The following is a 12,950-nucleotide window of genomic DNA, read 5'->3' as shown; positions in this document are numbered from 1 at the left end:
AATATATATTGATGAAAAATGAGACTTATTCATTCATCATATTTCTGTAGTTGCCTGGTTGTTTTTGTTTTTTTTGGGGAGCGGGGTTGGAAGTATATTTGTTGCTGAACGTCAAGCAGATGATCTGATGTGACCCCAGACCATAACCCTGATCCGACTTGCCTGTCCTGGCAGATGACATTATGGGTGCATCGCTGCATCCGCGACTCTCTGTATCCTGGTGTGCTGGTCACACAGGGACACGGTAACCCTAGATGCATTGTTTTTTTTTTTACATTGTTTGAGCTAAAGAAGTTTAGTCTTTATGTATCTGAATACACTAATTTATTTCAATCCTGGTCTATTCAATAAGTGATTTTTCTAGAACTACACAAATATTTATGCCCAAAGCTTTATATTTTCTTTAAATTTTGTACTTACATGCCTTTGATTTCAAACCACTAATATATATACATGCCAGATTTGTCCCGACACACATTTCTTCTTTTTAGATCAGGGGGGTACAACCTGAGGCTCCAGAGCCATAAGTGGCTCTATGGATTTATAACTCTGGCTAAGATAGTAAAAAAAAACACTAATAATGTTTTTACATATGGCTACAGTAACATGAAGGTAATACATTTCCCAAGGTATACTATTTTTCTTTTCATTAGTCGGAAACTATGTTGTTGTTTTATGTATTATAAACTTAATTTAGTGTGAGATTATGTTACTGCAATAGAAAACAAATTTATTATAAGGCAATAGGCTTCAATGGGCCGAGATCTCATTTTCAATGTGCTGTACCACATTTTTGTCTGCCTCCTGGACTGTAAAAGCGGTCCACACAACCAAACTGGACCATACCATTCTTGGAGCCCCTTCAGTTGTAGGTCCATAGAACAATGTGGTACAATGCATTCAGGTTGGAGCTACTGGCATCACACAACACACTCCATTGATTTCAGGACAGAAAAAAAGTTACGTCTAGTAAAAAGCACCAAACGTACAAGTCTGTCACGTTTTGTCGTTGTGTTAGCATGACGCCATGCTAACAAAATAGCCTTAGGGATTTAACCCTGCCTGCCCAGTGAGAGTTTTAACTGGTTGTGAAAACGCTCTCCTGAATCCGCCGGGTCACAAAACGGCTTAACCGAACCACACCGACCCATGCTACCCCGTTCAGTGTAAACGAGGCATTAGGGAAGATTTAGTCATTATCTCAGAAAAAGAGTTTGTATAACAAGCTAAAAAACTGATTTCACCGCTTTTATTATCAGCTAAAAAAAAAAAGTCGATGAGAAGTATTTTAGAGCAACGCCTTTGACAGTGACAGTCACTGAGTTCACTTCAGGGCTTCTCAGCTCAGAGAGGAGAAACAGACACCAGACTACATCTGACATCAAGCTGCAAACGCCGCTCTCGCTGGCATGCCTCCCTAACACTCTCGGCAGTCATCACATCTCTTGATTGAAGAGCTCCGGTTCCACACTGCTCTCTCTCTCTCTCTCTCTCTCTCTAAATTCACTCTGGGCGCCCGCTCGCAAAGACGCTAATGCATAGTTACAATGATGGATTAATGTTCGACACAGTGAGGAAGTGTCATGATCTCTGTAATTAGGCGCTCAGCTCAGCATCGCCAACAGACGTGACTGTTATCAATTGTGCAGAGGCTGAGGAGAGAGGGTGGACGGTGGGGGGTTGAAGGTCAGGAGTTTGGTGGGGAGATGAAGGTAAAAAAAAAAAGAAGAAAAAAAAAGGTCTACACGGATCTTCCATAAAGACAAAAAGCGGAGGCACAAATTATTTATGGCTGCTTACCAGGTTTTGAGTGATGGAGAAAACCCTCAAAGTAGCTGTAGAGCATGTCGGGTAGTGCGCTCTGCCATCACAAGCACCATCAGGAGCAGACGCGAATAGAACTGCACTCATGCGTGGCTTTTCCTGTGTGCTTATTAAGGAATTATGTGTTGAGGAGCAAATATTTCTTGCTGATTTGGCCTCTGCAGTCTTGACGCTCTGGCAGATTTTGCCCTCTCCCCCCATCCCCCGCCTCCCACCTCAGCTCAAAGCACCAGGAGAATGAGCTCACAGCTGACTCTCCTCGCTGCGCTCCCCTTGAAAGCAGAGCCGCGCAATCATCCCGATGCCGTCGCACGTTCAATTTGTCTCACTTATTCAGGATTACGACTGCACAATTAGTGCAATTTCTTTCTTGTAATCTGTTTAATTTCGACGCAGACACAATAAGCTGGGGATTGGTCATTGTGGGGATTGAAAAAGGGGAGGCTGGTTGTTTGTGAAGAGCACTGTAATTAGGGCAAGCGACACTTGCAGCAGCAAATTACTGTTTCTTTGCTTCCCCACCACCCCTGCAATCAAAACAACATTCAGTTTTCTGTGCAAAAACAATAACATGTCTACTTATTACTAAATTCAAGCAAAAAGAAATCTTAATTATACTACAGGATTAAAGGAAAACAAGACGTTATAATTGAAGAATTTATTTTACTTTGTTTGAGGATTGCCAAAGTAAAAGGGAACTTATATAATAACATAAACAATGGCAGTGCTTTGCAAAACTCCACGAACCTGAAAGAGTATCAGGAAGATAGCCGTCGCTAAAGAATGGCATAAGTAATGCCGTCTGAAGTTTTTCCTAATCCACTTAGGTGAAACTGCATGTTGAAGAAGATTCTCCGTTCAGATTAGACCAAAACCGAACTGCTTGTCCTATGTGCAAAACACATATGAGGCAGGAAATTACACCCTAAACACACCAGCGACGCAATGAAACATGGTGGCAGCAGCATCGTCCCAGGAAGATGGATGGGGCTAAATACAGGGCAATCCTGGAAGAAAACCTGATAGGGGATGCAAGATGAGTCATGTCAGACAGTCCTAGTCAAAGTTCAGATCTAAATCCAATCGAGAATCTTAAGCCGAGACAGATCAAAGTTGTTCGTAAAAAATCTGAACGTGTCAAGCAGGTAGAAACGTACATCAAATGTCCTGCTGCTCTAATTGCAGGTAAAACGGTGTTGAGCTGAAGAGAGTACACACCCCGATTTTCTTTCATAATTTTCCTTCTTCAGTACTTTGATTTGCTCTTTTACACAAAATCCTGATAAAAACAGCAACAAAAAAATGCAGGGTATAATGTGAGAAAAAAAAAAGTCAATAGGGTTTGAATGCTGAGGCAAAGTTCTGATTGTGTAATTTAAAAAGTAAAATAAAACCTTTCTCGCATGGCGTGACAGATTGAGAGCACAGAAGACAACGGTACTCTGCAGGGGGATCTAATTGCTGTGTACATGCACCTTGGATAAAGGATGTTTACGCGCTCTTGCAGAAGCACACGCATGCATCACCCTCACGAGTCCTGCATTTGGCTTCTTTCACGATAATGGCGCCGAATCGTGTTGACGGGAGCAGGAAGGAACTCTCGCAAACAGGAAATGAATGCGGCCTGCAAATATTTTCACCACGCCATATATTTTGCACGTCTTTGAAAGCTTGAAAGTCAATTAATATATATATTTTTTTCTTTATCATCCGCAAAGAAAAGAAAACGAATATGGTTCATTTGTGTTTAAAGTTCAGAGCCTTCGGATCCTGCGGCTAATCAGACCAGCGAAGGCTGCTCTGGTGCGGCGGTGTGTGTGCGCGGGAAACCGATGAGTCACTCGGGCGGCGGGACTCTGAAGACGAGCAACGTTGCTTAACTAGAAAATGAGTCGGGCGATCTGCTTGTGAGAAAAAGAGGCCAGGCTGGAGCGAAGTAATGACCAGCTTGACTAAAGAGAAGACAGCTCTACATTCAAAGGATATTTCAGCAGCAGTTACAAAGAGAATGAGCAAATGCTGATCTTTGCTATGCAGAGAGAGAGAGAAAGGACACGACACACCACTTCAGCTCAGAAGAATGGCACAGACAGAAGACCTAATAACAGTGGTGCATCTGATACCTCACTTGTTGAAGTTTCTTTGTAGTGGAGAAGCTTTTTGGTTTTACTCTGAACTTTTTTTTCTTTTTTTTAACCACATATGTAAGGGTGAATCTGTGTAAACCAGGAAAAAAAACAAAACAGTCATTCCTAATTCTACCATTCCTGCCGTTAGATGCAGTGCCCTCTACTGTTATTGGCAACCTTGGCAAAACTTTGTGCTAAAAGCCTCGAAGCATATAACAGATGTGGAGAAACCAAAATGCCACTGCTTTCATGCTGTTCTTTAGCAGCAAGCTTTGGAGATTTGTTTTTTTTTTTTTGTTTTTTTTTTACCTACCTTTACCATCCTCCTCTTTGTGTGTGTGGTGCCAAGATAAACTCGGGTCCCCCGTCCTGTCGTTTTTCTCACAGCTGCAGTGGTTGTAGTTGTTTCGCTGCCTGATGATATACTTTAAGGCAAGTGGCTGCTTTCTTGAATTAAAATGAATGCTGCAGCTACTTTTATTTTGTAGGGCCGTTGAGAATAGCAGTAACGATGATTTTATTAAAAACTGGTAAAAAATATTACCACTGCATTTCTTTAAACTAAATAAAAAATTCCTCACATTGTGAAGGATGGACTTTCCTAGATTTATGAGTGTGAGAGTAAGACACTGCATTGAAGGAAAAGTTTTGTAAATAATTTATACACAATTTTACATTGGTGCAAAGTCTGAGGCTCTGCACGAGAGCTACAGCCGAGTGTCTCTTATGTAACCTTCTGAGACCAGCAGCTCAATATTAAAATGGTGACTTGATGATGTTTTTGATGGTCAGTATTGCCTTCAATGCCACATTCAGTTACTGGACATTTAAAATAACTCAGTGATGTTTGCTAAATGCATCATCTCAAATGTGAAACGTAGGCAGAGAAGGCAGAAAAGAAGTCAAACGGGGATGTTTCAGTCACTGGAATGACTAAGAGTTAAATATAGTTGTACGTCTGACATTATAACTGCATCTGGACGTTTTTGTGTTCAGAACAAGAAGAAGAAAGCAAAACAAATATACTGTGTCTCCAGCTGTTACTGTAGGTGGCTAATGCTACAGTCAGCTCTTAGCTAAAGAGATGCACACCTCCGTGATCTGATTTGTATGTTTGACTATTGAATTATGTTCGAATTTCATCGATATATAAATGATAACATTTTGGCACTTTTGGTGGATGTAGCCTGACTTACACTATTGGCTGCATTTTAATATATATATATATATATATATATAATCAACATTCTTACTAACATCTACAATAAATTTGGGGAAAAAAATTGTGTTCATAGATTTTTATATCTTTACAGCGCGCACTATCATCTGTTTTCCGTTTTCTCCATAGGTGCTTTCTGTGGCTTTAGTTTATGGTTGTTGACACATGTATGCTGCCAGAATGTGAAGCACAAAAAAAAAAAAAACACACACACACAACAGGATAATGGCTGACATTAACAGTACAATCAACACACTTTTCATCGGCCCCATTAGCCACGTCGGTTCAGCTCCGCTGCTCTCATACAGCAAACCTCGCCGCCGCTGCCGCCACATTCCTAAAATTAATGATCATGTGATCATTTGGATGTTAATGGATGTCATTGCTCAGTTGCATCTGCTCAGCTAATATGTATGTTCTCATTATTATATATATATATGTATTTATATCTCAACTTGTCTATCTCTCTCTGTTTTCTCTCCGTCTCGCTCTGTCTCTTTCTGGCTGCTCCAGGGGCTATGGCTAACCATCTTATACCTAATGCACTCCTACGTCCTCATGGCACTAACAATCCCTATAATACATTGCTTGGGGAGTCTGCCGTTTATAACAACCCTCTGGGCATGTACAACATTCAAGGTGTGCTAGCTTCTTTTCATTACTTACCATTGTGGCTAGAGCAGTGTTTTTTGTTTTTTGGGGGGTTTTTTGTGGCACGTTGTTATTTGTGCCTTAGAAGTAAGAAAGGGTGATAACAAATGAGAAAATATATAATTGGATGGGTTATAATAATAATAAAAAAAACACTGCTCTAAATGTGTTGTTTTAGCTTTCAAAGAGCTTAATCACAAAAAATCCTGCAGACTTGGTTTGCTGTGGGGTTTTTTATTGGCGGTGTATCGTGGCATCTGGTTGGCTCATCTCATTCGGTTCATGACCAAGGCTCTTCCTCTGGACTGTTTTGGCCAAATCAAACTGCAACTCTGAGGAAATCCTTTGAAATGACCCCCACAGAAAGCCAGATACATCACCAGTCATTAATTTCAAATGTGCTCCAATGTTGTCAGTTTAACCTCTTGTGCAATGTCTGCTGTCTCTGTGTGTTTAGTTTTAAAGTTTTGTTCTTCTCACACAAAATGGTTTCCTTCCGATCTTCTTTAATGAGAGCAAAGAGAAGCTCAAACAAAAACAAAAAAAAAGCATGTTTTTGAGCAGAGATTTACATGCACTCGTTATGGGCATGAATGTTATGATTTTCAAACTGTTTTATTTGAACCATTTGTTTTCCAGGGTAGACTGATTCTAAAACATGCAACATTAGTTATTTAAAAGAACCTAACTTAATTGCACAAGTTTGAATTTACCGTGGATTTTCTCTACTCCATTCAGGGGGGGGGGAAAAATATGCATACACAAAACTCAAATTGGATCTTTCTGGACCTTTCAGCAGAGTAAGAACCAAAGGAGGGAGATAAACTTTAGGATGATGACAAGAAAGTTTCCAGCCTCAAAGACTTTGAACGCTTTTCCAAAGATAGAATGTCAAAAATGTGGAAAAATTGGCCAGGAAATACAAGAAGGTTTTGCTTACTCTAAAGCTAATAACAATTTTTGCATTTATTATACAGAAGGGTATAAATATTTAAATATTAAAATTTCTAAACTGATACAAATTGATTCAAATACATATCTATTGAGAGATGGTTTCATATGTCCAAACTTCTTTCTTTAATGAAAACATGTTTAAATGTTTTTATTCAGCCAAATTTTAATCTATGTTTATTAGCAGTATAAATTATTTTGTTTTGTAAATAGTAATTGTATTATTTTGTATAAAATAGAATAGTTAACGTGTTTCTGACGTCTCCATTCCGTTTGGGGGTAAAAAACGATAGAAAAGCCCCAAAATTATTTGCGTTCAGCATCTTTGCCAATGATAGGTATATGTAAATTCCTGACTGAACTTTTCAGTAAAGACTTTACTTGTGAATATTTAGTTAAATATTCAAAATACAGTTGAAATCAGAAGTTTACATACGGTGAGTAAAAAGACACGGACCCGCTTTTTTTTTAAGATAAATCAGACCAAACATCTCTAGTTGAATCTCAGTTAGAATTACTTGAATTATTTCTATTTGCTAAGTGATACAATAAAAAGAGTAAAAATATATCAGAGATTTATTTATTAATGAATTGGCTTCCTCCTCTGTTCCTCCAACTGACTCAAATGTTCCAGTTAGCCTATCAGAAGTTTCCGAATCCATGACATCATCTGGGTTGTTCCTCATTGCTTAAAGAGACAGTAATCATTTTGTATGTAAACTCTGATTGAAGACAGATTCTCTCGCTATTGTTCTGAGTTAAAACAAGAGACGTTTGGTCTGTTTTCACATCATATGAGGAAAAAAAAAGTGGTGGATGTGTCTTTTTATTCAGTGTGTGTAAACTTCTGGTTTCAGCTGTACTGGTTTCAAAGTGTGAATACATATAGGGTTTTTTAAAACCAACTACTGCGGCGTGAAAAATAATAGGACACAACGGTGTCTTCAAAAAGAAGTTGTTGTTTTTTTCATCATTTTCTGGCTCCAAGTAAATATTGGAGTGCGATTTCCCCCCCACCCCGTCTCTCTGCTGAGCTGTTATTATTTTATTCCTGCTCTCTGCAGTCAATATGAGATTGCTGCAACTTTGTGAGTCTGTAAAAGTCCTTAAAAGTAGAGAGAAACCCATGTAACGATGAGATAAAAACTCAGAGAGCTTTGATAAGTGGATAATTTATGTATGCGATACAAGTACTTTGCATTGGAGCTGGTGATGGAGGGCTGTAATTCACTTACAGTGCCACAGATGGAACAGAAATATCTGGAGGAATGAAAATGCTAATGCATCAAAAGATTTATTGGCACATTTGACGCTCAAGGACCTTTGCCCGTGTTTTACCCCCCCAAGGATTCTGCAACTTGTTACAGCAAAACAACTTTTATGTATTTGTCAGGAGATTTGTTTTTTTTAAATTTTTTTTTAGATGTCTTTATGGTCCTTTTTCTGCAAGCACACAAAATTTGCATGGTGGAACTTAAGAGTTGCGGTAATCTTCTGAAGCACCGTTGGTGTTCCGTATATGCAGTTTTCTCTTTTTACTTGTCATTATTGTTCTTATTGTGTTTTCTTCTTTTCCTTTTCCTCATGCTGTCCCCAAAAGAGCCCTACAGAGAGACAAGTATGGGAGTCAAACTAAACATTGCTTATCAAATGTAATTGACTTTGGTTTTACTTTTTTTTTTGTTTGTTTGTTTTTCCACTCGTTGCTGACAAAGGAGTAGTTAAAACGGTGTAAGTCAGTTTGGAAAGAACTAGATCGAATTAGGAAAGCAATACAACATTAAACGTTTCCATTCCAAAGCGGATTTGTATGCCTTTTAATGCGCTTAAAAATAAAAGCATACCAAATACACTATACATTCAGAATAATTCAAATATCCTTAAAGCACACCTGCACAAATTGATGTGTAGCCTTCTCTGAGCAACATGCATGTGTTCACACCCCCAATAGTATTGTTTGTTTTTTTTAATTACTCTCCAATTCACTTTGATCAAGCCGTTACACTTCAAGAAGACTCGAGATATGTTTCTTGTCAAATTTTTAAGAGGTCGGACTGAGAGCTTGACACTTTTAACAAGCTGGATGGCCTTGTCTGAGGTAGTCTGAATTATCGTCAAATTTCTTTTTCTCGCTTTGATGTCAACAGCGTGGCTAACGTGATGGAATATGAAAGACACATGTTGCTGCAACAGAGAGAGCAGACTGTCTCCTTCCTGTCAGGGTGGTGGGATTCTGATGTAATGAATACGATTCATTTTTTTTTAAGAGATGGCTGGTGAAGTGCAGATGGATGAGATGTAAATAAACTGTGAAAAAAGCAATGCTCATGTGGTGCCATGTCCAACTTTGCACGGATTTAGTTGCAGAAATATTAGCATTCGCCTCAATATTTTATTTTATTATTATTTTTTTTTTTACAAAATGAGGTTAAAAGTTCCAACTGTGAGATGTGAGGGAATTGCATGAGTTGTTTAATGTCTGTTTGCCTGCATAAACGTTGAGTTTTGTGCTGTGGTGAATGTTTGTGTTTGGAATCACAAAACTGTGTTTTATTCTGGTTGTAGAACAACCTGTTCAAAGATTGAGTAAAATTCATTTTAAAAAATTTAACAAGGTAAGTGTGTCCTACAAGTGCACTTCAATCAATTAGAATATCATTATTTTTACTTCATTACTCATTGGCTGATGTATTTCAAGGTGTGAGGTAAATTTGATGATTTTGCTTTGTCGCTTAGAAGATTAGACTATTTTTAAAAAATACATTAAACTGGTTTTGCTGCAACAATATAGGATCTTTGCAGTCATCCAGCAAACAGTCATTGATAAAAAAAAAGGTTATTGTTAAAGCACCGTATTTGAGATTATTAATCAAAAGTTCACTGAAATAGAAAGCGAATACGCAGGCAGCAGACATAACAATAACCTTGAGATGATTGTGAAGCTTTTTCCAGCTGGACTTGGCACCTGCCTGTCTGCCTATCGTCAATTTGTTGACCATGCCTGTCCAGCAGATTTGCCTGACTTGAATCACATGTAGAAGATATGATATTTTGTCAAGAGGAAGATGAGAAACATGAAAATGAATTTAATGAATAAAATAAATCTGTTCACAATGACTTTCTAATTTATTGAGATGCACAAGTTATATTCAAATGCCTTCTTCTTAATTCATCATGTTTGGGATCTATTTACTTTTTAAGGATCCCCTGAAAGCTTAATTTCTTTCATAAAAGAGACTAAACGTGTTTGTTGTGTTCTATTTGGCTTTGAAAAAACACCCAACACGTCTTTGGCAGCTGCACTCACCGGTTTTTACCATTCACATTTGTCAACCATCCCCTACCCTCACCACTACCCCTCCCCTCCATGTTTCTCATTTCAGAGGGAATCCTGAACAATGCCCGGGATACAAGTGTCATGGATACTCTACCACTGAATGGTAATCATGGCAACAGTTACAGCATCGCCAGTGCCGAGTACATGAGCGACTGTGTTCAGATCATCGATCGGGGATACAACCACAAGGAGACCACCCTGGAAAAGAAGATCCTGAAAGAGCTCACCTCCAACTATATCCCCTCTTACCTTAACAATTCCCATGAGCGCTCAAACGAGCAGAACCGGAACCTCGTGAACAAACTGGTTAATAATGTTAGCAACGGCGGCAAAGACAGTGGCTACGGCATGGGCTTGGGAGTGGGGATAGGCATGAACGTCGCACTTAACCTCGACGATCACTCCACCTTTGGTACCCACAATGACGAAGGCCTGGGTCTGGAGTTGATACGTGAGGAGTCCAATGCCCCGTTGTTGCCACAAAGACCGCTGCCAGCCCTGCAGGCAGTCGACAACCTTCACAATCAGCTGCAGCAGTCCATGTCGCCGCCCCTTCCGCTCCCCCACCATCACTTCTCCTCTGCCTCCAACTCCTCGTCTTCTCGAAGGAGGATCCCGCAGGAGAACAGCGAAAGCTTTTTCCCCTTACTCAACAACGAGCAGAACGAGGATGAAGGCTTGTCACCCAGCCACAGCCACCAGAGAGACTCCCTCTACAACAGCATGCCAATGTTGCCTGGCCTGCCCGACGTGTCTGCAGAGTCCACCGACGGCTCCAAGGAGGGCGGAGATGCCAAGAGTCCGGAGGCAAGCTTGGACGACGTTTACTACAAGAGCATGCCCAACTTGGGCTCCCGTAATCACCTCCATCAGCTGCATTCCTACTACCAGCTAGGGCGGGGCAGCAGCGATGGTTTTGTCGCACCCCCTAACAGAGAGGATCTCTCTGCAGAAGAGGCTCACCCAGAGCCCTCACACCTGGTCACCAGCCTATAGGCCCAGAAACCCTCAACAAACCCCTTGTTCCCTTTTGTTTTCCCCAAAGTCCTCTTCCACGTTCACTCACTCCACCTATTGTTGGAAGTGGTAGCCATTGTTTTTAATGTTGTCCTGAAGACTGAGACAGCTCGACTCTCACCGTTACTGACCACAAGCAGGATAAGATTTGCTATAAGAAGAGAGCGGAAGTGACTATCTTTGGTTAGATATTCCAGGAAGTTGATGTTGTGTCCCCAGCCTCCTCCCTCGTTCTGCACCCGTCTCCGGTTTGGTGTGTTTTGTCTCCATCTAATAAGAGACATCCACGAAAAATGTACGCCTCAGCGATGTAGTCGAGAGGAACCGGACCGTTCCAAAGTCTGAACTTATAGACTTGAGCAGAATAAATGGGGAATTTAAAGAAAAAATGACTATTTTATTATACTTCTGTATCTATATTGACTTTTTGAAATATTTTCTTCCTCTTTGGTGAGTTGCAGCACATTTTGTTTGCTGAAGTGTTCCTCCAAAATAAGAAAAAAAACGAATAAATGAAAAAAAAAAAATACACTTACACTTTGGACATTTGCCATGAAGGAATTATAGATTGTATGCTTTCAAGCATAGCTGTTCTTATTTCATTTATTTTATTGTAACATTTGTTAAGAGGGAGAAAAAAAAACTAATGAGAGAATTATGACATATTTCTATGTGACTGTACAGATAACTAGCATTGCACATGATATGCTTTTTCTCACCTTGGTTTTGTTTTTGCTGTATTTTGTTCTGGGCAAACCTTTTCTCTGTAAATTTAGTGATTAGGAACAGTTTCATTCTGTTGTGCTGACCTCTGAATTTTTGCTCTGTATCGCTCTGGTTTTCTGTTGCGTCACAAATCTCCAATAGAATCAGAAAAACCTAAAGAAATTACACTCTGGTCGTTCAGGCATTGCTGTGAAACGTGCTCGCTTCTGTTTTCCGGGTGGGTTTTTAATTCTTGTTTGAGTTTACTTCCCACTTTTTCTTTCTTTTTTTTTTTTTGTTGTTCTTTTACTGTGTAGATAGCAAAACTTCAAGGAGACGGGATTGCAAAATCCCTCAGAAAAGTTCATAGTGCATTCTGCGTTTGTATCGACACTTGGAAAAACAGCTCATGCTTCTTGGACGAGAGGACGGGACGGACTGAGCCTTGATGTGCACCAGGCACCTGTACAAATAAAGAAAGTTTGTTGTTTTACTTATTAAAGAAAGAGCTTTTGGAGTGAGAAAAAACCAGAGGTGTTTTTGTTCTTTTTCCTCAAGGAGTGACATTTATTTATTTGTTAAATAAACGGTAATAAGACAAAGGATGGTAGTAAATTCAATGACACAATACTTTTAATAATGCAAAGCAATTTGGTTATTGTTTATTTCTTTAACCTCTAAAATGTTAATATTTTTAACACATTTTATTCAAACTAAAAAAAAAGATGCAGAGTAAGGTACGTTACTTACAATGACGGTCCTGCTTTCCTGTGTGGATCAAGATTTTTTTTTCTATATAAATGAAAGTGAAGTACATTGACATAACTTGGCTATTACTTTTACTTCCTTGTCTTTGTGTTTTTGCTAAATTTGCTACTAAATTCAGGCCCAGAAATGGTAGATGTTCTCTGTATGCTGTGGTCTGCTATCTAACTGAGAAGATGGGACCAATTACCATTGGTGGTGTAACCAATGCATTCTTTACAGATAGATAATTTTTTACCTTAGTCTGAGGAGGAGCCATCAGTCGGCAGGAGCATCTTGGGCTGGCGATACAATTGAAACAGAGGTAAGCATGTTCTTACGCGGGAAAACTTAGTCTTGTCTTCAATGCAGC

The 12,950-nt window shown here is 39.5% G+C and overlaps 1 protein-coding gene across 22 annotated transcripts in view; it reads left to right on the top strand.

Moving 5' to 3' along the window:
* LOC103480667 (adhesion G protein-coupled receptor L3) overlaps nt 1–12,361 on the top strand; it is a 275,386-nt gene extending 263,025 nt beyond the window's left edge. For 7 of the 22 annotated variants that reach the window (XM_081599528.1, XM_081599541.1, XM_081599532.1 and 4 more), the window contains 3 exons: nt 5,686–5,811; nt 8,375–8,392; nt 10,158–12,361. In XM_081599528.1, the coding sequence (XP_081455654.1) occupies nt 5,686–5,811; nt 8,375–8,392; nt 10,158–11,107 (1,094 nt within the window). In that variant the 3' untranslated portion in view covers nt 11,108–12,361. Of the gene's footprint in view, nt 1–5,685; nt 5,812–8,374; nt 8,427–10,157 lie in introns of all 22 variants that reach the window. The other 15 variants (XM_008435717.3, XM_008435715.3, XM_081599535.1 and 12 more) reach the window with 5 other exon arrangements.
* The last annotated feature ends 589 nt before the right edge of the window (nt 12,362–12,950 follow it).

This window comes from Poecilia reticulata, chromosome 18 (genome assembly GCF_904066995.2).
Source record: "Poecilia reticulata chromosome 18, P_reticulata-male-v2, whole genome shotgun sequence".
NCBI classification, from domain to species: domain Eukaryota; kingdom Metazoa; phylum Chordata; class Actinopteri; order Cyprinodontiformes; family Poeciliidae; genus Poecilia; species Poecilia reticulata.
The sequence above is the reverse complement of the archived record's forward strand: the minus strand, read 5'-3'. Positions and strand labels throughout refer to the sequence as shown.